This window comes from Chenopodium quinoa, unplaced genomic scaffold (assembly GCF_001683475.1).
Source record: "Chenopodium quinoa cultivar QQ74 unplaced genomic scaffold, ASM168347v1, whole genome shotgun sequence".
Classification (NCBI taxonomy): domain Eukaryota; kingdom Viridiplantae; phylum Streptophyta; class Magnoliopsida; order Caryophyllales; family Amaranthaceae; genus Chenopodium; species Chenopodium quinoa.
In genome coordinates this window covers 54,244-82,147 of record NW_018743977.1, presented here as the reverse complement: position 1 = coordinate 82,147, position 27,904 = coordinate 54,244, and the positions used below count along the sequence as shown (strand labels likewise).

Sequence of the window (27,904 nt, the reverse complement as noted above, 5' to 3'; positions counted from 1 at the left end):
CATGGAAATGTTTGTGTGCCTTTTTCTAGGTACATGACTTGATGATACACTTTGGTGCATTGGTTTGGATCAAGAATCAAGGAAGATTGGCACCACAATTGCTAGCACATGGAAAACAAGTTTCAATTCTTGAAAAAATTAGCTTTGAAAGGTTAAATTGTCATTTGCGAGTATTTACACCCACCTAAATCCGGTAATATCTTTCCTTGCTCTCTCTCTCTCTAATGGTTGATGCCTTATTGGACGTGTGTTGGTACTGTTGGAATAATCTCTTTGTTTTCCCCTCCCGTGGAATATTTGATGTAGGTTTGAGCATGTTGTCTCATTCAAGCTTGGGGGAGGGTATTCTATCATGTTTGGTGGAATGTTGATTCATATATTCCATGCACAGTTGTATATGCTTTTCCATGTTCTTTTATTTTGAAAAATCCTAAAAAGATTTTTGTTTCTATCAAGGCAAATTGGCAATGTGTTTTCTTTTGTTCTTGCTTTGGACATAATACTTTTGGACTTGTATAGTTGAATGCTTTTCTTCTTAAATGGTAACGGTGTGCACGGTTTGAGAGTACGCTTGGTTGATTCTAGGATAAAGCATACTAAGGTAGTTGGTTAGAACTAGTGGGACCATGAAACCGGATTCTACTTGTTTGTGGCATGATGGTAATTTCTTCCTTTAGTCGATTTGACACCAATAGTGAGTTTTTGCTACATCCATGTGAGGTTCATTATTTTTCAAGCCTTCAACAAATATTGAGCAGCATGGATCCTTGACTATTATGGACCTAATCTAGAATCTTGTCTCATAATTCTCAAACTCGAGACCGAACCATCTAGAGAGGACAAAGGCATCTTTTCGGGGTTGTAATTTTTCTTTTCTAGGTTAATTTTCTTTCTTTTTTAGTTCATTGGGTTTACATTTTCCTTCTTGCTAACCATTTGAGTCTTTTCCCCTCTTTTCAAGCCACATCTTTAGATCTTGATCCTTTTGTTTCATTTTCGTTTCCATTCTTTGTTTTTGTGAAGCAATTGATCATTATTGTTGGATTTTGTAGTGGAGGAGTTTGGATATTTGGTTCTCTTGAATGCTAGTTTATGTTGTGATAATTGTGTGAATAATGGCATATGAATAAATAAAAAAGTTGTCCAAACTTACATTTTTTTAAAAAAAAAAGCAAGGACAAAGCAAATGCGAAATTGTAAAAGCCGTCCTGAGTTAAAGAGGCATGGACAATTGCTGGCATGGACAATTGCTTTGAAAGAAATGAAAATTAAAAAAAAAAGGAAATGAAAATAAGAAAAATAAAAAATAATTTAATGTGCTTCTTTTCCCCTTTTTCAAGCATTGAGGACAATGCTTCCTTTAAGCTCGGGGGAGAAGCGTTTCCGCTTTTTGTATATATGCTTGTGGTTATAGCTTTTAGGGGTGTTAGTTTTTATTATTTGGCGATTGCTTAGTTATGAGTTGAAGGTTTGATCACCCTTTGCTTCACTAGATAGGAATCCCGCCAAATTTTAAAATTTTAAGCCTACCCTCACCCTTTTTGCCCTTACGTTACCTCCTTTGGGAAATTCCTTTTGACCTAGAGGTTGAGTCACATACCGATGGAGGGCATTATGAGTTAAAGCCTAAGGGGAGGGGATGCATTGTCAAGACGTCGAGTAGCCTAAAATTATCTCTTTTTTTCGGTTTCTTCGTGGAACTTTTGAGATGCTCACTAGGGGAAGATATGAGACTAGTAGGGAAAACGCGGTAAGACCATTTGGGATGAAAGTGGATTGCGAAAACTAGTTCCTATGCTTAGCATATTTATGTTTCAATCAACCTTGGTATCTTGAAACGTGCACTCCCTTACTTTTTTAGAAAGATTTGCATTCATTTGTGCTTGTACATTGGGAAAAGTCCTTTTATAAACATGTGTTTGCTCTTCTTTTCTTTTCATTTCCTTCTCATTCTTTGCCTTATTTGTATTAATATGAGAGTTATAGGTTAATCTCTTAGGAAACCTTTACAAGAGCATCACTCGTCCTCAAGGGTGATCTAGGGGTTTAAATGGCTTGTCTTTAGTTGCTAAAATTGACCGTGATTCCTACGAAAGTGAGTTAGTGTATATTCCCATCCTCTCTAGTTTTCTTGTTTCTTTCTTTACGTGAATAATGTCATCATTTTTCCCTTGGGTTGGATTTTGTTTTGCTCGAGGACGAGCAAAAGTTTAGCTTAGGGGAATTTGATGAGGGTCAATTATGGCGCTCAAAAGAATAAGATTTAGGTCCTTTTTCTATATTTTCTTTCTATATTTTCATATAATTTTCTTAGTTTTCCATTTTAATAACTTATTTTGGGTTTTGATTAGTTGTTATTAGTTTTTCATGATTTTAGACCTTAATTCACAGTTTAAGTTTTATTTCTTTTATTTTTACTTTATTTATTTCCATTGTATTTATTTTATTTTATTTGTCTCCTATTTCTCCCTTATGTTTGTTGTCTGTGTAGGTGATTGCTCGGGACAACACACGATTCAAATTGTCATATTCGGAGTTCCGATGTTCAAGCTTGATGTTTCGAGGTTTTAGATTAAAAATCAATTAATTGTTGCAATATAACAAACCAACAAGTCTCATCACAACCCGACAGCCACGATAGCCGCGGACGTGGATCTACAAGCCGCCAGCGCGAGCTTTGTTGCACCAAAACAGCAAAATTAACAAGGAACTCTCTGCAGTCTGGCCGCGGGGCGGCTCTAGCATCGCGGGCACGATCCCTTCATGCCCAATTTCACGCAGCTTCCCTTTGATGCGTTTATACCCAAACGCTGAGGGTTTTCTTTTGGTCAATGTTAAACTCAAACGGAGCTAACACAAACCTATGCTAGATTTTGATCAATCGGATCAAAACCAAGCTTGCTCAATCAAACGGATCGAACAAACAAACTTAATTCGTAAGTCTGCAATAATAAACTCAAGAAAACTATTCTTTCAACTATGAATAAAAATTACAAACTAATGGCCTTTTATAGACTAGAGTAACCGACATAAGATTCCTACTCCTAATAGGACAACTAGACTAAACACTAATTATAAACCCAATATAACTAGGACTCTATAGCTAGTAGGCAACAAGCTGCCAATGTATTACTAAGAAACCAAATAGGAATTAACTTTCTATATTTCTTAAATAATTAATTAAAAGTAAGCTAAAACTACTACTCTAATTTAGTCTACCTTCTCTCCAATGTCGTCCCATTGGAGTACAACCAAATTAAGATCCGTTCCTGCTCTAGCCCCAAAACGACCCTCTGAGTAGGCCACGATCCAATCCAACGATAATAGAAGCCTACTTGGATGACATTTAAGAGATATAGCCTTATCGACCGCTTGACTAACTTGACCCTCTAAAACTCCCGCATCATTCTCCCCTTCTTCGAAAGGAATTGTCCTCAATTCCGAGAATACATTATCACTAAGATATGGAGATAGGTCACCAACATTAAAAGTGGCACTAACACTACCATAGTCACCTGGTAAGTCTAACTTGTAAGCACTACTTCCAATTTTCTCAATAACTTGAAAAGGACCTTCAGCTCTTGGCATTAACTTATTCTTACGCTTTTCAGGGAAACGCTCCTTCCTCAAATGCAACCAAACAAGATCACCAACTTGAAATGTGGGTTGTTTTCTATGCTTGTTTACTCTTTTTTTTTATAATTTTCATTAACTTGCTCAATTCTTTCTCTGACTTGTTGATGTAACTTAATCATTGCCTCCAATTTCTTTTGTGCGTCAATATTAGTAATCTCCTCTTTTGGAAAAAGAATCAGATCAATTGGAAGCATTGGATTTGTACCATAAACCACCTCAAATGGAAAATGCTTTGTAGCAAAAGACGGTGACCTATTATAAGCAAACTCTGCATGTGCTAGCTTCAAATCCCAATCCTTTTGAGTCTTACTCACCAACCCTCTCAATAGTGTACCAAGTATTCTATTTGTCACCTCGATTTGTGGATGATGAGAAGTACTAAAAAGCAATTTAGTTCCTATCAATTTCCACAAAGTCCTCCAAAAATGACTAAGAAACTTACTATCTCTATCGGAAACAATAGTTTTAGGAACTCCATGTAGACGAACTATCTCCCTAAAATACAAATCGGCCACGTGAGTCGCATCATCCGTTTTGTGACAGGAAATAAAGTGTGCCATCTTTGAGAAACGATCCACCACAACCATGATTGCATCCTTTCCCCTTTGAGTTCTCAGCAATGCCACAATAAAATCCATGGATATATCTTCCCAAGGTCTTTCTAGAATAGGTAAAGGAGTATACAAACCCTTTTGAAAAGAACTCTTTTCATTTTGGCAAGACTCACAACGAACAAAAATATTTTGAACATCTCCAAACATCTTTGGCCAATAAAAATGTTCTTGTAATACCTCAAGGGTTTTATTAATACCAAAATGTCCTGCTATTCCTCCTCCATGTGCCTCTCTGATTAACAACTCCCGCATATTACATTTAGGAATACATAAGCGATTTCCCCGAAAAAGGAATCCATGTTGTATGACATAGTCACCATGTGCACCCCTTTTACAAGAATCAATGACATGAGAAAAAACAGGATCAGTGGCATAATATTCCTTAATCACATCAAATCTAAGTAGTCGAGAATCCATAATAGATATCAAAGAATTCCTCCTAGAAAGAGCATCTGCAACAATGTTACTTTTCCCATCTTTGTACTTGCAAGAAAAGTGAAACGATTGTAGGAACTCAACCCATTTAGCATGTCTAGGATTAAGCTTGTGTTTCCCATGAATGTATTTAAGAGCCTCATGATCTGAGTGAAGAACAAAATGACTAGGCCTCAAATAAAGGCTCCAATAATCTAAAGCACGAATTATTGCATAAATCTCCTTGTCATAAGTAGAATAGTTGAGTTTAGCACCACCCAACTTTTCACTAAAATTAGCAATTGGTCGTTTATTCTGTAATAATACGGCACCGATACCAACCCCACTAGAATCACACTCTACCTCAAAAGGTTGACTAAAATCAGGTAATGCAAGAACCGGGGTCTCACAAAGCTTTTGTTTTATTAATTCAAACGCTCGTTGTGTTGTACCAGACCACTCAAATTTTCCCTTCTTCAAGCATTCAGTTATAGGAGCAGTAACAGCACTAAATTTTTTTATAAACCTTCTATAAAATGAAGCTAAACCATGAAAAGATCGTACCTCAGTAACGGTAGTAGAGGTAGGCCACGACTTGTCGGCTTCAATCTTTGTAGGATCCACACTAATACCTTCACCAGATATAATGTAACCAAGAAATGTAACCGAAGGAACCATAAAAGAGCATTTTTTCATCTTTCCGAACAACTTTTGTTCCCTTTATCAAATAATTGCCTTAAATGTCCCACATGCTCCTCTTCACTCTTACAATAAACAAGAATATCGTCGAGTTACACCACCACGAACTTCCCGAGAAAGGACTTAAGCACCTCATTCATCAATCTCATAAAAGTGCTTGGGGCATTTGCAAGCCCAAAAGGCATCACCATCCACTCATATAGCCCGTGCTTAGTCTTAAAAGCTGTTTTCCATTCATCTCCTTCATGCATGCGAATTTGATGATATACACTTCTCAAATCAATTTCTGAAAATACAGTAGCACCATGCAACTCATCAATCATATCATCCAATCGAGGAATAGGAAAACGATACTTAATAGTACGTTATATTATTTACCGCCCTACTATCAATGCACATACGCCATGTACCATCTTTTTTTGGCACTAATAATGCAGGAACTGCACATGGAATTATACTCTCTCTCACATAACCTCTCCCCATCAACTCTTCAATTTGTCTTTGTAATTCTTTAGTCTCCTCGGGATTGCACCTATAGGCTGGTTTGTTAGGAAGTTGAGAACCAGGAATAAGGTCAATTTGATGTTCAATCCCACGTAATGGAGGTAAGCCATGAGGTAAATCAATAGGAAACACATCCTTATACTCTTCTAATAAAGGTTTTAAGAAGGGATTTGAGGTGTTATCCCCTTCTTTTGACTCCATTTCTTTCATTAAGATAATATACAACTTACTGCCGTCTCCAATTTCCCTCAAAACTTCACCTTCAGTGGCAAACATATTCTCTTTTTTGGGCTTTTTATGGAGTTTGTGTATTTGTTCTCTGGTCAAAGGTTCTAAAATTATTTTTTTCTTGGTAAACAAAAGAGAATAAACATTTTGTTTCCCAAGGTACGACACCTCCCTATCAAACATCCAAGGTCTACCCAATAATAATTGACATGCATCCATAGGAACAACATCACAAAGCACATTATCAACATATGACCCCATGCTAAAAGAAATTAATGCTTGCTTATTTACTTTTACCTCATTACCATTGTTGAGCCACTGCAACTTGTAGGGTCGAGGGTGTGGTTTAGTAGGAAGCTTCAATTTGTCCACCAAAGAGAGTGCTACAACATTCGTACAACTCCCATTGTCAATAATCAAACTCCTCTTTTTGCCACCAATCAAACATTTTGAATGAAATATGAGTTCACGTTGCTCGTTTTCCTCCGTCACCGATTGAGAATGTAGAGTCCTTCGGAGCACCATACTAACATCACTATCACCCCCATATATATGCTCTCCAATATTCTCTTCCTCGTCTTCGGTTTCCACTAACACCTCATCATTTACTTGTTGTACTTTATCCCTCTGTGAAGCTATAGTCAATGCATAATTTGTAGCCTCATGCCAATCCTCCATTGTCATTACACGTTTATTGGGACACTCACGTGCATAATGTCCGACCCCTTGGCACTTAAAGCATTTAACAGTTGACTTATTACCTTCATTCTTGGAGTTTCTTGAATTTTCTCCTTTATTTTGTTGATTATTTTTGTCCCAAAATTCTGATTTTGTTGTTGTGCTAATGCCTTTGCTTGAGGACCCAACACCTTCCACTTTGTTAGGAGTTAGTGCCTTTGTATAACTCCTCACTTTAGTGCCACGTAGTTGCTTCTCAATTTTTAAAGCCAAAGAACTAAGCTCATCATATGTCCAAAATTGTTGCAATTCCACTACATTGGCTATATCAATATTAAGACCACGCAAGAACCTGCTCATACGTTGCTCTTCACCTTCTTCAATATCACAAGCTAAGCTAAGATTATCAAACTTCTTAGTGTATTGCTCGATGGACAACCCACCTTGTTGTAATGTATCAAGCAGTCTAAAAAGGTCTTGTTTATAAGTTTTTGGTACGAACCGCATTCTCAACGTTTTCTTTAATTTTGCCCAAGATTGAAGCTTCTCCTTCCCTTCTTTATCCCGAGCCCTTTTCATGCTCTCATACCATAAGGATGCATATCGAGACAACTTTAAGGTAGCATACTTAAACCTTCTTTGATCATCAAGGTCCTTAAAATCAAATATTCGCTCAATACGACGTTCCCACTCATAATGTACTTCAGGGTCTGCACTACCATCAAATTCGGGTAAATCTGTGAGTTTAATTTTGTCCTCTCGTCGCCTACTATTTTCTTGCTCCCCATGAATATGATTAAAGTTTCGACGCACCCGACCACCATTATCGTCGCTGCCGCTACGCCTCAATTCTCCCACACTAATATTAACTTGTTCCATACGTGTGTCCAACCCATCAAAACGCTCTAAAATCTTACCCACTGATGTAGTAAGTTTGTTTACATTGTCTGAGAGATAATCAATTTCGTTTCCGAAATTACGAGGTTGTTCTTCATCTCCAGGCATGTCTCTCGTTGGTTTCCCTCTTGCTCAATCAAGAGAGTCAATTACGTTAGACTACGCCGCAAGAATCCTCACCGAAAACCTTTGAACCTGGCTATGATACCACTTGATGCGTTTATACCCAAACGCTGAGGGTTTTCTTTTGGTCAATGTTAAACTCAAACGGAGCTAACACAAACCTATGCTAGATTTTGATCAATCGGATCAAAACCAAGCTTGCTCAATCAAACGGATCGAACAAACAAACTTAATTCGTAAGTTTGCAATAATAAACTCAAGAAAACTATTCTTTCAACTATGAATAAAAATTACAAACTAATGGCCTTTTATAGACTAGAGTAACCGACATAAGATTCCTACTCCTAATAGGACAATTAGACTAAACACTTATTATAAACCCAATATAACTAGGACTCTATAGCTAGTAGGCAACAAGCTGCCAATGTATTACTAAGAAACCAAATAGGAATTAACTTTCTATATTTCTTAAATAATTAATTAAAAGTACGCTAAAACTACTACTCTAATTTAGTGTACCTTCTCTCCAATGTTGTCCCATTGGAGTACAACCAAACTAAGATTCGTTCCTGCTCTAGCCCTAAAACGACCCTCTGAGTAGGCCACGATCCAATCCAACGATAATAAAAGCCTACTTGAATGACATGTAAGAGATATAGCCTTATCGACCGCTTTACTAACTTGACCCCCTAAAACTCCCGCATCATTTGCTCCCCCTCACGCACCTCCTTTCAACCTCCAATTCAATCAACCAAACAGAGTAACCAAATCCACCACCTTTGCACTGCATTGCAGCCGCACCTGATCACCACCTCATCGACCAGCCACAACCGTTAATTCTTCTCCCGCAACATAGCCACCTCTCTCCTTCATACAGCAAACCGCACCTTCCTCTGTTCTCCCACGCAAACTCCGGCAGCCCGCCGGTTTCACCACCAACATCCCGCAACAATAAACGACTAGCCGAAATTCCCTAATCTGGCACCAATTGCACCACCGCAGCAGCAGTCCCGCAAGTGCCTCCGAGCAACCCTGCCATCTTTGGAACCTCAACAGACGCGGGCGCGCATTCAATAATCGCGGCCGCGCACTTCTGAGTTCGATTTTCGGCCGTTGATCTTGATTAAATTGATGATCGAACGGTTGGGATGGTGTGTGATTGGTGATGCGCAAAGTAGGGGATAATTTCCCATTTTCATGAGCTTCGAATTATCGAAGTCAGTGGACTTCGTTTTCCCCTTTTAATTTTGCTTTGTTTTTCTTTTATTCTTTCTTTTAATTTCTTTTAGTTTCCTTTTATTATTATTTTTATTTTTCTTTTCTTTTCCTTTCTTATTTATTTTATTTTATTTTTCTTTTCTTTTATTTTCTTTTCTCTTTTATTTTCTCTTAACCTTGTAATTATAAATACGCATTTTTGGGTTAGAGAAAAAACAAGTAGAGAATTAAAATACATATTTCCTAGCTAAGTTGAGAGCTTCTCTCTCTTGATCTAGGGTTAGTTTTAAGAGTAGATTTTAAAGAGAGAAATTGATGAATTTCAATGCTTATTTGAGAGGTTGAAAATTCAAAATGACAATTGTATTGAAGATCTCCATTATCAATGAAAGAAGATTTCTCACACTCTCTCCTCTTTATTGTTTTATTCAATTTCAAGTTTGTTTGGTTTAATTTTGATGCTTGATTAGTGTAATTGTTCTTGATACATTTTTTATTCTTGATTTCTTTAGTTGTTTGTAGTTAGATGATGATATTTGAGTAGTTATTGGCTAAGAATTGGGTGAAACCTGTATGATTGATGAATTATGATTAATTTGGGAATTGTGTTGGTTGATTGTTGAGATTAAAGTTATTAATGAAGGTTTACATGTGTGTCATTCAATTAGGTCTTGAGAATTATACTTGATTGCATTATAGTTGCTAATGACACGAACAATTGATTTAGATAATGCAATTATCGATTGGTTTTGATTGTGATTCTCTTGGTTTGTTATTCATAGTGAACCCTAACTTAACAATTAGGAGATAGCTCTTAGATTCCTATTGATTGCTCTTATCATTAGTCTTCACAACCCTTGATTGGCATGCTCTTCTAATGTTGCTACAAATGACATGATTACTTGTTGATCCCCATTCCTAGTGTTTTATTTCCTTGGTTACTTGTTTCGTTAGTTGTTAGTATTCTCTCTTACCTTCGTCTTCGAACTAGTTTAGGCGCATAATTGAAAGTGCTTGAAAATTATTGTTCCTTTGGGTTCTGTTTAGGGTAAAAATACCCTAGACTAGTGGACCAATGAGAAGAGGTCACGTGGTGAGTTTAGGATGGCCCAAGTGGCCCAATACCCTCTTGACACATGGCCCCTTCATTTAAGCCCCTGAAATGGCGGCCTTCAAGGACCCAAATCCCAAGAAGCGCTGAAAACGGCGCAACCTACTAAAATCTAGGTCAAGTGACCTATATAGGGGCACACTCTACAATGATCCTATAAATAGGGAGATATTTCCCAATTTTGGGGACACGTTGAATCATTTATTACACCAACTTTCCCTCTCATCAGAGAAACACCTGAGCTTGGAATCTGAGCAGATCCCCACCTAAATTTCCGCAGTATTTATTCTTCTTCAAGTTACTAACTTGATCATCGGAGGCGGAGCTCCACCACCCGGAGTCTCCGTTGCTTTTGCAAGTACAGCTCAGCCGGACCAATCTTTGTGACGTAACTCTCCGAGGGACAAAAACACCCAAACACATTTGGCGCCGTCTGTGGGGAGAGTATCTCAGGCATGGTTCAAGAGTTTGTACCGCCTCCTGATCGCCCGGTCAATGAACGGGAAGTTTTTAATGACCAGGAAGACGATGATCCTCAGATCAAGACCTATATAGCCAATGATATCTCTCTGATAACCAAGCGTGTCCTGCCCAGAGACACTCTGGAGCGGGGTACCAGCCAGGCGGGTACAAACCGACCCCTGGACAACCGGATGGGGAAACCCATATGGCCAGTTGATTAGGGGATTTTTCCCCACCAATCACCATCTGACAAGTGGACTAATCAGGTTCCGCCATGTGTCCGTCACATGGGCCAATAAGAGCCTGCCACGTGTCAAGCAATGATCCGTCCACTATGGACCAATTACGACACGACACGTGTCCTTCCCATGACACCTAGGATAACCGGTCACCTAGGCCCAACTTCCGAGGGAAGCCCAATCAGCCCAAGGTTAACCTAAACCTAGGTTGGCACATTTCCCGAGGTTATAAATACCTCCCTTAATCCTCATTAAGGGAGATTACGCAAAAAACGCAGATTACACACATTAAACACTCTCACCTAGAGAGACCCAATCACTTTAATTTCCGCATTAATTACTCCTTAATCAAGTACTAACTTGACCGTCGGAGGCGGATCTCCAATCATCCGGAGCATCCGTTTGTTTTGCAGGTACAGGCGTCCGGTTCCAGTCTCAGAATTGTAACTCTCCCGCAGGACATCAGAAAACCCCGAAACATCTTGGTGCCGTCTGTGGGGAGAGTACTTCTGAGATGGCATCCACGTTTGTACCGGCTCCTGAAGAGAGACGTCCCCTGGACGACCCTCTAGTTCAGTCGGACCACGATACTGAGAATGAATTTGAAGTTGAAGCTCACACAGCTTCAGACGAGACCCTAAGGGCCCGACGTACCCGTCATACCGAAAGGAGGGAACGGGAACATCTTCAAACTGGAAGCGAGCCACCAGGCGCACCGCCTGTTCGGCAGCATCCGACTGATGAGTCTGCTCCCATCACAAGGAACGAACTCAAGACCTTCATGAGGGACTTCAAGGGAGAAATTCAAGAGTTGATCAACAAGAAGCCGCCTGCTCTGGACAAGGAGCAGTCGGCTAAGAAACCCTCCGCTTCACGGAAGAGGAAGCCAGTTCAAGGGCGAGAGGCGACCCCTCATCCTAAATCTAGGAAGTGGGAGCCACCTGCCCTTGATTTCACAAAATACCGTTTTCCTACTCTAGGAAATAGGAAACCTGTTCGTCATATTTAGGCGGACGGGTCGAGGAAAACATACACAGACGCTCGGCTACTGCTAGAACAGAAGAAGAGTGACCGATTGTCAGAGTCGGCCTCTACTTCAAACTTCCAAGACAGTCTGCGAAATACCTCGATGAGGCATACTCAGTCGTATCATGAGAGTCAGTCAGGCGGCACCTCCCGTCAGTCCGGCTTTCATAGCGACCAGGCGGTACCAAACTTACCGTTTGTACCGCAACAACAATATTTTTTACAGCCACCTCCGTTTGCTGGACATGCAGCAAAAAATGTCCAACCTATGGACTGGCAACTACGGTTGCTTAGACTTGGTGAACAGCCGTCGGCCTTCTCCAAGGAAATTACTGAAGCCGCTCAGTTGGCCAAAGTGAAAAATGTATTAGTAGGCGCCTATGACGACACTACTAACCCTGAAGACCATCTGATGGCATTCACCAACCTGATGTACCTTCAAGGGTTGGATGATCCCACTTAGTGCAAGTGTTTCCCAGCGACTCTCAAAGGAATCGCACAACAATGGTTCGGCAACCTGCCGACTGGTTGTGTAAATAACTTCAAGACGCTTGCTTACTTATTCACCTCCAACTTCGCCATGAACATCCCTACGAAGAAGACGACCCTTGATTTAGGAACAATTCAGCAGGGCGAGAAGGAGGGGCTTCGTTCTTACATCAGGCGGTTTAAACCTGATGAGAATATAGATTCAAGGGTTACCGGATGAAAGTAGCCTATACTGACTTTTTCAGAGGTCTCAAAGACGGGTCGGCCTTCAAATTTGATTTGGTCCGAAAGAGGGTGGCGAATCTTCAAGTGGCCTTGATTGAAGCGGAAGCCTATATACAGGCGACTGATTTTTGTAGTCCGGTAAAACAGTCAGACGGGAAAAGGTCCGACAAAAGAGAAGGACGACAGAAGCAGTCGTCAAACAAAGACGAGAAGAGAAAAGAGGTCTGGGCAACTGATTCCTCTAAACAGCCGTCCCAGAAGAAGAAAAAAGAATTCAAACCATACTCCCCAAAGTATGTGTTTAACAAGGATAGCCAATTTATCCTAAAGGAAATCAAGGGACGTATCTCAATTGAGAAGCCGGTCCCCATGAAGGGTTCTGCAAACAATCGGAACCAAGAAAAATTCTATGATTATCATGAAGATGTTGGTCATCACACCAATGAATGCATCAGTCTCATGCGGTATCTGGACCGCCTGGCTGAGCAAGGTGATCTTGACACTTATGTCAAGAAATCTACGGTGAACACTTCCACGAAAAAGCAGTCGACCAAAAAAGAATCAACAGGCCGACAGCTCCAATACAGATGATGTAGTCGTCTACACCATTGCAGGCAGTTTCTCAGGAGGCGGCCCCACTATTAGGGGCAACAAAGACAATATCAGACGGTTAGATGTAAATTTCGTTCACCAAGAACGACCCTCCAAATATTCATTTCCTGAGATTGTCATCATTGAAGAAGATCTAGGAGGGGTAAGAGGGCCGCATGACGACCCTATCGTTATTGAATGTAAAGTGGCCAACCAGAGAGTTGGCCGAATCCTCATAGATACCGGAAGCTCTTCAGATCTCATCAGTAGCAAATGTCTGTCGAAACTAAAATATCAGAATGATTGCATATATCCGGCATCCCACCCTTTAGTAGGGTTTGGAGGAGGAGTCGTCCACCCAGTGGGACGATTGGATTTACCCATCCGCCTGGGCGAAAAAGGGGAAGGACGACACATGGTAGTCCGGTTCCTGGTAGTAGAAGAACTCTCGGCCTACAACATGATTCTGGGACGACCAACCCTGAATAATTCCAAGGCTGTTATAATCCCATCTCTTATGTTGCTCAAGTTTGAGAGGGATAATGGAACAGTCGAGTCCCTAAGGGGAGATCAGAGGATGGCCCGAGAGTGCTATCTCTCGGATGTCAAGCCCACTGTTATGGCCACTGGGTCGAGTGGTGGAAAAATAGACCTTGACAATGTCAAGGAGAGTGCGCCTGTTCAAGAAGCAGGCGGCAAGAAGAGAAAGGCATCCCAGACAGGGGCCGCAAGAAAAGACAGAAAATTGCAATCATTGGCAGAGGAGCGGTCGGATGAATTCCGCCCTCAGCCAGCTGGTGAGTATACGGACCTGATGTTAGATGACTCGCGTCCTGACAGAACAATCAAGGTTGGGACGACTGCTCTAAGGGACCTGGGTGACGACTTTCACAAACTATTGAAAGAATACAAGGACATCTTTGCATTCGAAGTCCATGAAATGCCAGGCATTAGTCCTGATCTGGCGGTACATAAACTGGCCGTGGATCCGAAAAAGACGCCGGTACGGCAGAAGAAGCGGAACCATGGCAAAGAAAGAAGTCAGGCGGCAGCCGCCGAAGTTAAAAAATTACTTGATGCAGGGTTCATTCGGAAATGTTACTTCCCAGACTGGGTTGCAAATGTGGTGCTTGTTAAAAAGCCGAATGGCACCTGGCGAATGTGTTGTAGACTACACAGACTTAAACAAGGCGTGCCCCAAAGACAGTTACCCTCTGCCTAAAATTGATAACCTGGTCGACTCAACAGCCGGCCATGCTTTGATGAGCTTTATGGACGCCTACTCTGGTTTCCATCAAATTCCTTTATGGAAGAAAAGATCAGGAGAAGACGGTCTTCGTCACTGATCAGGGGTTATACTGTTACATGGTCATGTCGTTTGGTCTTAAGAATGCCCCGGCCACTTTCCAGCGAATGATAAACACTGTGTTCTTTGATCACATTGGGAGAAATGTCGAGGCATATATTGATGATATGATTGTCAAGTCTAAAACTTCAGAAAGATCATCTGTCGGACCTCCGAGAAACTTTCGCCACACTCAGGCGGCACCATGTCATGCTCAATCCCAAGAAATGTGTCTTTGGAGTTGAGTCTGGGAAATTTCTCGGATTCCTTATCAATCAGAGAGGAATAGAGGCGAACCCTGAAAAGGTGCAGGCGGTCATCGACATGCAGTCGCCTCGTACCATCCGAGAGGTTCAGAAGTTAACAGGTTGTCTGGCGGCCTTGGGAAGATTTCTAAGCCGATTAGGCGACAAATGCCTATACGTTTTCCAGGCAATTAAGAAAAAGGCAAGGTTTGAATGGGGGTCGGATGCTGAGGCGGCCTTCCAAAAATTGAAAGTTCACTTGCATTCCTTGCCGAGGCTGGTCATCCCTTTGCCCAAAGAAGTACTCTACATGTACCTGGCCGTCTCTGATCATGCGTTAAGCGTTGTTCTCCTTGCTGAAAGAGACGGTTGTCAGCTCCCGGTCTACTTTGTCAGTCATGTACTGAAAAATGCCGTGTTGAGGTATCCCTTAGTGGAGAAATTTGTTCTTGCACTCTTCATGGCTGTTAAAAAAATTGAAGCCCTACTTTTTGGCACATGCAGTTGTCGTGTATACAGACCAACCTATCAAGCGGCCACTGACCATCATGGAGTCGTCAGGCCGAATGATCAAATGGGCTATAGAAATACAGAGCCTCGAAGTTACTTTCGAGCCTAGAAAAGCAGTGAAGGGGCAAGCCTTTGCTGACTTTATTGTTGAGATGACTCGTCCTCCTGACTCTCAAGTTACAGACCAAGTCTGGAAGGTATATGTGGATGGAAGCTCTACTTCAAATGGTTGTGGAGCAGGAGTCATATGTCAGTCGCCAGAGGGCGACAGGTACGAGTATGCTTTACGCTTTCAGTTTTCAGGCCTCAAACAATGAGGCAGAATATGAAGCTTTACTAGCCGGAATCCGCATGTGCAAGGCGGCAGGAGCAAGAAAAATAGACGCCTGTTCCGATTCACAATTGATAGTGAGTCAGTACAATGGCGAATACGAAGCAACCCATCCGGCCATGATCAAGTATTTACAGGCGGTCCGACAAGCAGTCGGCTCCCTTGAGGATTTCCATCTGACCCAAGTGCCGAGATCAGAAAACAACCAGGCGGATGCACTTTCAAAATTAGCATCATCCGCCTCCTGTGATACTCGTCGAACTGTTTTTTGGGAAGTAATGGAGAGGAGAAGCATTGAGGAAGAACCTATTGGAATCTTAGACAGAAGCTCAACCTCGATGGATCCAATCAGGGCATATCTGACAAATGGTACCCTGTCGGATGATCATCAACAGGCGGCAGCACTGAAAAAAACGAGCAACCAGTTTTGAAATAATAAAGGGAGAACTTCACAAAAGGGGGTACCTTCAACCCTTCTTAAAGTGTGTTACTCCAGAAAAGGGGCGAGAGATACTGGACGATCTTAACTCTGGTTACTGTGCTTCCCATATAGGCGGTAGGACGCTTGCTCAACGGGCAAGGCGGCAGGGCTACTTTTGGCCTACTTTAGAAGCAGATGCGATGGAGATAGTGAAAAAATGTGACAAGTGCCAAAGGTTTGGCAAACTAATTCACCGTCCGGCTACTGACCTCACTACCATTCATAGCCCACTACCGTTTGCTAAGTGGGGCATGGAAATTCTGGGTCCATATACGCCTGCTACAGGCGGAAAGGAGGTACATACTTGTTGCCGTCGACTACTTCACTAAATGGGTAGAGGCGGAGGCTGTAAAGGGAATCAAGACGAAGGATGTAATTTCATTCATTTGGAAAAATGTCATCACTCGGTTCGGGGTTCCCATGTCTATGGTTTTTTATAATGGTCCCCAATTTGAGACGCCTGTTCTCAAAAGCTGGTTGCGTGACCAAGGAATTGCACACTACTTTTGCATCTGTCGGCCGTCCACAAGCAAACGGCCAGGTAGAAGCCTTTAATAAAATCATCTCAGACGGTCTCAAGAAAAAGATTGAACGAGCAGGCGGCCTATGGGCGGATGAATTACAACATGTTCTATGGCCCAATAGGACGACTGAAAAAGGGGCAACTGGAGAAACTCCATTCCTCCTAACTTATGGTGCGGAAGCTGTTCTTCCAATAGAACACTACGAGCCGACTCTTCGAGTAATGCTATATGACGAAGAGGCAAACTGGGAAGCCATGCGCCTGGCATTAGACTCACTTCCTGAAAGGAGGGGCAATGTTGTCTTGCGCCATGAAATTTACCGCCTGAGAATGACTAGATCATACAACAAAAAAGTACACAGGCGTCCACTCAAAGTGGGGGACTTTGTACTTAGAAAAATGGAAGCAGTTGGTAGGGCTAATGAGTCTGGCAAACTAACTCCCAACTGGGAAGGACCCTACCGAATCTGTGAAGAGGTCAGGGACGGTACCTACCGTCTGGAAACACCAGACGGCCAACCGTTGCCTCGAACTTGGAATGTAGATAATCTTAAGAAATATTTCTTTTGAATGATGTAAATAGTCAAGGGCTACTTAATAAAAGTTTACATACTTAATATTCAATTTTGTACTAAGAGGGGCACGCCTACTAACAAACAGTCGGCTACTCTCCATACTCAGTTTTTATTCTTACTTAAGAGGGGCATGCCTGCTGACAAACAGTCGGCTACTCTCCATGTTTAATTTTTATTCTTACTTAAGATGGGCAGGCCGCCTATACATTTGCAGTCGGCTACTCTCCATTGAGTATTTTACTCTATCTTTCAGAGGGGCATGCCGTCTGTACCTTTACAGTCGGCTTACTCTCCTTTGAGTATTTTACTCTATCTTCAGAGGGCATGCCGTCTGTACCTTTACAGTCGGCTACTCTCCATTGAATATTTTACTCTATAACCATAGGGGCATGCTGTCTGGACATATAGTCGGCTACTCTCCATAGAAGAGGGCCGACTGGTTCCAAACACACAGCCACCCCCCTTATACTTAACTAAAAAATGATCAGGGCCTGGCCGACCCTGTGCCTAAATAGGCGGCTACCCTCCTTTTACTTAGCACCTACGTTCACCAAGAACTAACCAAGGCCACAGGCCGAATGATCAGACCAGGCGCCAAGCCAACTGATCCAATCTTCAAAACTAATACGACCAGGCGGCATCCCTCCGGATGAAATTCGTCGCAGAGAGCAGCTCCTTTTGGGTGGAACATTGCTCTATAAACTAATTACACGGCACCTATACGACTGTCCCAATGGCAAACCACGTAGCCGTTTTTGAGACAAGGATAACTCTATCACTAACCAAACCAGTGGTAGCAGTTGAGATCTGAGTCAGATGACCACCTGTATTACTTGGGATAAATGCAGGGGGTACCTCTTGAGTTAATAGCCAACAAACATTGGCGAATCAAAAGGTTCAGCCGGCGCTGGTACCTTTACTACTCAAGCAGGAGTGACGGCGACTGAGTAACACCAAAGTTAACTCATAGTCACTCTCTCAAACTTAGTATGGAGCCTAAAAGGTATGAGTCGTCCGCCTGTTTTTAGCAAACAGGGGCTCTCAACCACTACTCCTGCTAGGTTAACAACCTATGAGTTAAAAGCCAAGAAACATTGGCAAATAAAGGGGAACAACCGGTACCCACCGCTTGATACCTCTACTACTCAGTTACTTGGCGACTAGGTAACAATCATATTTACTTTGGTCACTCCTTAAAAATTTAGTATGAAACTAAAAAGGTGTTCATACAGCACCTGTTCACACTAGATTAAATATGGCGGGGAACAGTCGGCCTAGACGGCCTAAAGTCTCTAGCCTAAAAACATGACAAGTTGGAAACCACTTTCCTACTTGGTTAATTTTATATGACAGAACCGCCTGCCTAAAGGGGATCCAGTCTTTAAAATGGTTCGAATACCGATTGGATAAATGGCCGATTGATCGTCTAGCCTGGAAACAGACGACCAGTCGTCCAGGGGCATAGGCGGCGTGACTAACTATTTGTACCTGTCTGCAACTATCGGCCATGTAAAACAGCCGGTATAGTGTAATTGGATATCAGAATATTCAATACTTGAACAAGTTTGAAGCAAAACAAAAATATTCATTAAAAGGAAGCCGGTCATTAAAGCCGGCAAAATATTCAGAGCCTCGGCCCCCTGGCCGGGTAAATACAAACAAACGGCACGCAGGCCGTGGAAAGAAGACATAAAGCTTAAGAAGGGGGCAGATCTTCAATATTAGCAGCTGCCGCCTGGTCAGCACTCTTCTTGCTGGACTCGGCTTCAGCTGCATCCTTCTTTGATGCGTTACCCCCAAGCGGCACAAGCGCACTATTGGCTGCTCCTCCTCCTCCAACGCCTCTTCCTCAGCAGCCGCTAGGATCTCTTGATTATATCTATCAGAACACTAGCGGTACGTTTTATCCCATGAGGCAAAGTCGGCATTGGGGAAGAGGCGGCCCCAAGTCATGCGCTGGATTTGAGCAGAGTCTTCCATCATCTCCCGGACCAGCTCTGTCTTTTCTTGCTCGGCCTTTTCCGAGAGCTCCTGAGTAAGACTCTTCTCCTGGGTCACCAGGCGTTCCTTTACGCTCGCCAAGGATTTCTCCAAGGTTTCGTATGAGGACATCTTTTGGCGAAGAGGTCTCAGCTCGGCCTTGAGGTTGTTGATGGTCGCCTCCAGCTCGCTATTCCTCTTCTGGGCCGCCTCTAACTGAGCCCGGATAGCGGCGGTAGCCTGCGCCTGATAATAAAGAATATCAATGGTCAGAACTTCATTTTGGGCAATTTGAAACATTGCCTTATCACAGTCAGAGGCGGCCATAGCTTTTGCAGCCTTTACCTCTTTGTTCTTCCGATCAAGCGGCTTGCGAAGGCCGTTCACTCGGAGCAGGGCCTAAGTAAAAAGGGGCACATGCGTCAGTTTCCAAACAAAAAGAAAACAGGCGTCCTGGAATTCAAATACTCAAAAATATGCTAAGTATACCTCAGCAAGGACCCCTGCAATCCCGTCTAGGTCAAGGGTGCCGACACCCTGACCGCCTCCCTTTTAGCTGGAGGAACGGCCTTGATCATAGACTTGGCCACCTCGACCAAGTCAGGCTCCTGAGGGCCGGCTGCATCAAGCATAAACAAACGGATTAGACCTAGTAAAGAAGGGAGCAAGTCTAAAATTTACAAGGACAATTTCATACTTCTAGGTGGCCCAGCTGGAGTTTTAGAAGAAGTGGCCGGCTGTTTCTTAGCCGCCGCATGTTTCCTGGCAGAACCAGGAGAGCTCGCAACAGTCGTCCTCCGGGCCTTGGGGTCCGGCTATTGGGAAGAAGAAGCTCTTGGAGCGCCCGTCTAAAAAAGAAGAAAAGAGTCAGTATATGCATAAACACAACTCCAAAAAGGGGTGAAAGGTTCGAAGCCCACCAAGGGTGCCCCCTTGTTGGGGGAGTCGGTTGAAGACTGTTGCATGATGGAGGCCCGCAACATGGCCGTCGCAGTCTTGGAGGCGGTAATTTTGCTCATGGAGTCCGCTGCAAAAACAAATAGCAAAGTTAATAAAAGTCATAACAAGAAATGCACGGAACATCAGAGTATTCGACAGGCCGGCTACCTCTTGAGCACCGACTGCTGAGGCCACAGGCGGCCAAAAAGTACTCGTCGTAGAGCCATTTGAAGCTCGGGACGCAGTGCAGGGGTACTTGCTCTCGTACCCCTGAAGTAGAGTTCACCTTCGACTCTACTTTGAAGAGTCCTTTATGTAGGATCTCTTTCTTAGCCTTGGGGGGAACAGGCGGCATGCTGCGGCCGCCTACAAGAAGGGGTGGATTCCTGTTCCACTTGTTGAAGCGCTTGTTCAGCTATGTGTCTGAACTCTCAATGATGAGGAAGGTGCTCCGCCAGTCCTTCCATTTGTTTGCTTTACCTCTCGTCATGAGGTAGCCCCTGTGACTCTTCAATTGATACCAGCCGGTACCGCCTGCCTTAGGGGTCCGGCTGAGGTAGTTCATGTGGGCGAAAGCCTCGAAGCTCGGCTCCACCCCGTGCAGTTCGCACCCGGCCACATAGCCGAGTACGTTGACCCAGGAGTTCGGGGCTAACTGCCATAACCCCAACTCATACCCATCCAAGATCTGCTGAACAGCCGGATGTAGTGGGAAGCGCAGCCCAGCCTTGATGGCCGCCTCGTAGCAGCCAAAGTAGGCGCCATCATAACTGGTACCAGCCGGCCATACGACTGTGTCTTCTGGATCCGGCACGAACACTAAAAGCCCGGGGCCCATTGTGTGGTTTGCGATAAAGCTCTCCACTTTCTCTTGCATGGCCGTGATCCAGCCCCGAGGTACCGTGCAGTAGTAGGGGGTATTTTGCTCTCGGTGAGAGGCGGATGGCTCCGCCCAATCGTCCCCTTCTCAACTGCGTGAGAAAGCATTGCCTCTTGTAGGCGACTGTTTTTCTCTTCTGTGTCCAGGGAAGCATGGCCAGAAGAGCTAGACTCGGAATCGTCCTCTGAGTCCGAAGAGGACGAATCCTCCCCTCTCCCTGAGGGGCCCGCCTCCTCTCCTTTAAAAGGAGCAGGAGAGAATGTAGAATTGTCAACTGTAAAATGGGAAGGGGTCACTTTGACTCCTCCCTCAGAACTGCCGGCTTTCAAGCCGCTTTGTTTCACTTCCACATCTGGCGACTGGTCAGATGTTTCACTAATCGGCACCCTGTGGGAGGAGCCGTCTGAGTTTGAGATCCTGGCAGTCTTTTTTGTTCTGGCCATCATGCTCTGCATAGACACAGATACAGTCGGACTTTGTATAAAGGGCAAAGATGGGTCCAGAAAAGGGCAGGCGACACTCCTAGTCCTAGATTCAGCCGTCCCCAGTGACCGGCTGTTCACTAACCTAGGTCATGTCGTGTGCTTCCGTGGTGCCATTTCAAAAAAGAATAAAGTAAAGAGAAAATTAAGAGTAAGAGAACCGACGGTTACCTGAACGAGTGACGATTGATGAAGTTATGAAAATCCTTTGTAGTCGGCTTGTCAGAGTAGGCGGTAGGCAGAAAGGGTCCAAAATGTCAGAGCAAGTTCAGGGGTCCGAATGTTTTCTCACAAAGTTTTCAAGTGTGAAAATGACCGAAGTCAACACTCCTTTATATAGGCGAAGTGAGAAGGCGAAGGGTCACTTCCAGAATTCTAAATTTTGGCGGGAGAATCTCTCGGCCTCTCGCCGAGTGACACCTGTAGCAGGCCGTCGCCTGTTACAGGGCGATACCTGTCACAGGTAACACGTGACCAGTCACGTGCCACCTGTGAGGGGCAAATGATTAGGGAATTTTTCCCCACCAATCACCATCTGACAAGTGGACCAATCAGGTTCCGCCATGTGTCCATCACATGGGCCAATAGGAGCCTGCCACGTGTCAAGCAATGATCTGTCCACTATGGACCAATTACGACACGACACGTGTCCTTCCCATGACATCTGGGATAACCGGTCACCTAGGCCCAACTTCCGAGGAAAGCCCAATCAGCCCAAGGTTAACCTAAACCTAGATTGGCGCGTTTCCCGAGGTTATAAATACCTCCCTTAATCCTCATTAAGGGAGATTACGCAAAAAACGCAGATTACACACATTAAACACTCTCACCTAGAGAGACCCAATCACTTTAATTTCCGCATTAATTACTCCTTAATCAAGTACTAACTTGACCGTCGGAGGCGGATCTCCAATCATCTGGAGCATCCGTTTGTTTTGCAGGTACAGGCGTCCGGTTCCAGTCTCGGAATTGTAACTCTCCCGCATGACATCAGAAAACCCCGAAACACCAGTGGATCAGCTCCCGTCACTCGAGACAAACTCATGAAATTCATGACAAGTTTCAAGGGTGAAATTAAAGATCTGATAACGAACAGTCGGGCTGGCCCAAGCAGAGGTCAGTCGACAAGAAAGACTCCTCTAGAGAAGGGAAAATCAATCAGAGATCGACAACCAACTTCTTTTAAAGGAGAAGGCAGCCGGGACCGTTGGTTGGTCTAAGATCCTTCTGCCTGAGAGGAATACCAACGATCCCCGCCGGACTAAACAACCGGTGGGAAACAAAAAATCAACTCTTGATGCCTGGGAGATTATCACCCGCAACAGAAATAGCAGCTGTCTGAGACGGCTTCTACATCGAGCTTTCTAGACAACTTCAAGAACACATCTGCAGGGAATGTACCTTCCCTGCATGAGAGCCATACAGGCGGTAATACCGTCCATTATGGTCCTCAGATGATTGGGACTGCACCGTATGTACCGTCTCTGGTCTACGGTCCGTATTCTCCCCATTTCATGCAGCCGACCCTCTTCTGCATTCAATCGGGAGATAACTGAGGCGGCACAGCAGACCAAGGTTAAAAATGTGTTGGTAGGCATCTATGAAGGTACCTCCAACCCGGAAGATCACCTCATGGCTTACACCAACCTCATGTACTTACAAGGGTTGGATGATCTCACTTGGTGCCGATGCTTCCCGGCTACATTGAAGGGCATTGCCCAACAATGGTTTGGGAACTTGCCAGCCGGGTCCATCGATAGTTTCAGGAAGCTTGTCTTCCTGTTTGCTTCCAACTTCTCGATGAACATCCCTGCGAAGAAAACAAGTCTTGACTTGAGCACCATTAAGAAAACAAGTCTTGACTTGCGCTCCTATGTTAGGCGTTCAATCTGATCAGTATTCAAATTCATGGGTTGTCCGATGAGGTAGCTTTTTACAGACTTTTTTAAGGTCTGAGAGACGGGTCGACCTTTAAGTTCGACCTATTCAGAAAAGGGGCTTTCCACTTTACAGGAGGCTCTAACGGAGGCGGAAAGCTATATTCAAGCAACCAACCTCTGCTCGCCTGGCCCTAAATCTGACAGGTAGAAAGAAGTCGGCCTGCTCAGCCGGCCAAGAAAAAAGAAGAGAGCAAGAAGAGAAAAGAAGTCTGGGCGTTAGCCGTCTCAGAAGAAGAAGAAAAAATTTAAACCGTACATTCCTAGGTATGAGTTTAACAAGGACTGCAACTCCATCCTCATGGAGATCAAGGACCGGCTGTCTCTAGAGAAGTCGAATCCAATGAAAAGTTTCATTCAATCAAGGAATAAAAATAAATTCTGCCAATACCATGAGGAAGTTGGCCATGACACCAACAACTGCTTCAGCCTTCAAAGGGCGTTGGACCATCTGGCTAACAAGGGGATGTTAAATTCCTATATTTCTAAGTCCAAAGGGAGTAATAAGAAGAAACCGGGGCAGTCATCTAAGACACCCCAGCCTGCTAGTGGCTCAGACACTGATAAGGACCCTACACCATAGCAGGCGAGTTCTCATGCGGTGGCCCTACTATCCGGGGCACCAAGAGCCATCTTCGAAAGATGGACAATGATGATGATGATGATCAGGCAGGAAGTTCCTCCTTCCTAGACATTCTGATCACTGAGAAGGATAGGGGCACTGTCCGGCGTCTGCATGATGACCTAGTTGTCATTGAATGTAAGGTCGCTAACCAGCTGGTTGGACGAATCCTTATTGACACATGCAGCTCGTCAAACATCATCAGTCTTTGGTGCTTGTAAAAGCTGAAATACAACCTCAGCAGCATGCAGCCGGTTACCCACCCTTGGTTGGTTTTGGGGGTGGGATGGTTTACCCAGTCGGTAGGATTGGTTTACCAATCCGGCTGGGTGAAAAAGCAAAAGGACGACACTTGGTCGTCAAGTTCTTGGTCGTTGAGGAATTGACCTCCTATAACATTATCCTAGGCTGGCCAACCCTCAACGAGGCCAAGGCTGTAATCATCCCTTCTCTCATGCTCATTAAGTATGAGAGGGATGATGGCCCTGTTGGTTCCTTTAATATGGATCAAAAGACAACCCGAGAGTGTTATCTCTCAGCCGTCAAGGATACGATGGTCCCAGACGGGCAGGCCTTGGAACCAATAGACCTTGATAATGTCAAGGATGCCACCCTAGCCCCACAAGCAGCTGGGAAAAAAAGAAAGGCTCCTCTGTTGGTGGAGGTGAAAAAAGAAAAAATAGCAATCACTAACCAGGGAGCGGTCAGCTGAGCTCCGTCCCTAGCCAGCCGGAGGCCATATTAATATACCTCTGGATGACAGCCGTCTAGAGCGTACTGTTAAGGTTGGGACGACTTCTTATGCTAAGCTGGGTGCAGACCTGCTCCTATTGCTGAAAGAATTCAAGACATCTTTGCTTTTGAAGTGGAAGAGATGCAAGCGTCAGCCCGGATCTTAATGTCCACAAACTTGTCGTGAATCCAAAAAAGAAGCCTAATCGGAAAAATAAAAAGAAACCACGACAAGGAAAGAAGTCAGGCGGCAGCTGCCGAAGTAAAAAAGCTGTTGGAAGCCGGGTTCATTCGGCCATGTAATTTTCCCGACTGGGTGGCGAATGTTGTGCTTGTAAAAAAAGCCGAATGGTATCAGGCGTATGTGTGTTGATTACAGAGACCTCACCAAGGCATGTCCTAAGGACACTTACCCGCTACCGTCGATCGACAGTCTGGTCGATTCGACAGTCGAGCATGCCTTGATGAGTTTCATGGATGCCTACTCCGGCTTCCATCATATACCCTGTGGAAAAAAGATCAAGAAGAAGACGACCTCCGTCACTAATCAGGGGTTATTTTTTTTACACTATGATGTTGTTTGGCTTGAAAAATGCGTCGGCTACATTCCAACGGATGATTAATACGGTCTTCATTAATCAAATTGGGAGGAATGTGGAGGCGTACATTGATGATATGATAGTCAAATCCAAGCAGCAAGAGGATCACCTTGCTGGTCTCCGAGAAACCTTCACCACACTCAGGCGGCATAAGGTTATGTTAAATCTTGAGAAATGCGTCTTTGGTGTTGAGTCCGGGAAGTTTCTCGGATTCCTGATTGATCAAAGGGGTATATGGGCTAACCCCGAGAAGATACAGGCGTTAATTGACATGAAGTCACCCCGTACTGTCAAGGAAGCATAGAGACTAATCGGTTTCCTGGCGGCACAAGGAGGTTCCTTAGCCGGTCAGGTGACAAATGCCTTTACTTCTTCCAAGCAATCAGGAAGATGACCAGATTTGAATGGGGGGATGATGCTGAGGCGACCTTTCAAAAGCTAAAAGAATATCTGCACTCTTTGCCAAGGCTTGTTAGCCCTCTTCCAAAGAGACGTTATATATGTACCTAGCCGTCTAAAATCATGCTCTCAGTGCTGTTCTCCTTGCTGAGAGAGACGGCATTCAGCTCCCGGTCTATTTCATTAGCCATGTGCTAAAAAATGCTGAAATCCTATACCCCATGGTTGAAAATTTTGGCCTTGCTCTATATATACCCTTCAAGAAATTGAAGCCGTACTTTCTGGCTCATCCGTTGGTAATTTACACTGATCAACCCCTCAAGCGGCTAATATCTACCTTTGAGTCATCCGGTAGAATGCTGAAATGGGCTATTGAAATGCAAAGTCTTGAAATCACTTTTGAACCTAGAAAGGCAGTGAAAAGTCAGGCGTTTATCGACTTCGTTGTTGAAATGACACGACCAGTACCTCTGGATAACATTGATCAGGTTTGGAAAGTGTATGTAGACGAGAGCTCGACAAAGAACGGCTGTGGTGCAGGAATTATATATGAGTCCCCTGAGGAGACAGATTTTAACATGCATTGCGGTTTAAGTTTCAAGCCTCAAATAAGGAGGCGGAATATAAAGCCCTGCTAGCCGGAATTCGCATGTGTAAGGCAGCAGGGGTAACAAAAATTGACGCCTACTCTGATTCACAGTTGGTCGTAAGCCAGTATGATGGAGCATATGAGGCAACTCATCCGGCTATGATCAAGTATCTTCAGGCTGTCAAAGAAGAGGCCGGGACACTTAAGGAATTCCGTCTGAGTCAAATGCCCAGGTCAGATAACAACCAGACGGATGCGTTGTCCAAATTAGCATCTTTCGCCTGGTGTGATACGCCTCGATTAGTCTTTTGGGAAGTTCTTGAAATAAGAAGTATATATGAAGAGCCCATTGGAATCTTGGACCGAAGCTCTACCTGGATGGATGGCATCCGGGCATATTTATCAGACGACACGCTTCCTGATTCACCATAGGAGGCAGCCGTCATGAAGAAGCGAGTAGAAAACTTCGAGATGAGAAATGGAGAGCTTTTCAAGGCGGGTTTCCTTAAACCTCTATTGAAGTGTGTTATTCCAGAAAAAGGGAAAGAAGTTCTTGAAGAATTGCATGCTGGATATTGCGCCTCTCATATAGGCGGCAGATCGCTAGCCGTCAGAGCCAAGCGGCATTACTTTTGGCCTGCTTTTGAAGCAGATGATAAAGAGTTGGTGAAGAGGTGTGACAAATGCCAGAGGTTTGTGTAATACCCCGTATTTTATGTATTTTTATAAAGTATTTAAGTATTAATAAAATTTATTGTTAAGGGCTCAAGTAATTTAATTAAATATTTTAAAGGGTAAAATATTTTAAATATAAGGTTTTATAAAAAGTAAAATATATTTTGGGCCCAAACGTTTATTAATTATTGGGCAATGTAAAATTATTTCTACATACTCTTATTGGAATAACCCATTCCAAAACCCATAACTTAAGCCCACATTTTTTATAAGCCCAAATGTAACCCTACACTCTTTACTCTATAAATACCCCATGAACCCCCAAAATTTCTCACTCAAAAATTTCTCACTCAAAAATGTAACCCTACACTCTTTACTCTATAAATACCCCATGATTAAACTTTATAATTTTCAGATTTTGTAAATTTATAACCTAGGGTTTTAATTCTTGAAAATAATGGTTTTACGGTTTTTATGAACAATTGATTTAGGACTTTTATTGTAATGATTTTTTGAAAAATTTGGTGATTATAAATACTGATTAGTTTAACTTAATTCCAGATTATTTTGAACACATAATTTCGTGTTTTAATTATTAGATTTCCGTTAATTAATAATAATCCCGTTTAATCCGATCAGGTTCTGAGCTCATTCGATTTTGATAAAAAAAAGTAGTGTTTTTCGTGTGGAAACAACGTTCTAAGAATTCCGCCTCTAAATATGATTCTCGGGCAGTTTTTGATTTTTAACGTAGTTTTTTTTTATGCTTTAAATTTTATCCTTGAGTTTAAAGGTTAAGATATAATTTAATGTTTCTATGGATAACTTAATTATAAGGATGTATTTTGATGAAATTTTAAAAGGGTTTTTATTTAGTTTAAAATGTTGGAATTTTATTTAAAGTAG

The 27,904-nt window shown here is 43.3% G+C and overlaps 1 protein-coding gene across 1 annotated transcript; it reads right to left on the bottom strand.

The window, feature by feature from the left end:
* Positions 1–5,717: 5,717 nt before the first annotated feature.
* LOC110689841 lies at positions 5,718–7,778 on the bottom strand. Its single transcript, XM_021866674.1, has 2 exons — positions 7,008–7,778; positions 5,718–6,827 (listed from the first exon to the last, which is right to left on the bottom strand). The coding sequence occupies exons 1-2, from the start codon at positions 7,776–7,778 to the stop codon at positions 5,718–5,720; spliced, it is 1,881 nt and encodes a 626-aa protein (XP_021722366.1).
* Positions 7,779–27,904: the final 20,126 nt, after the last annotated feature.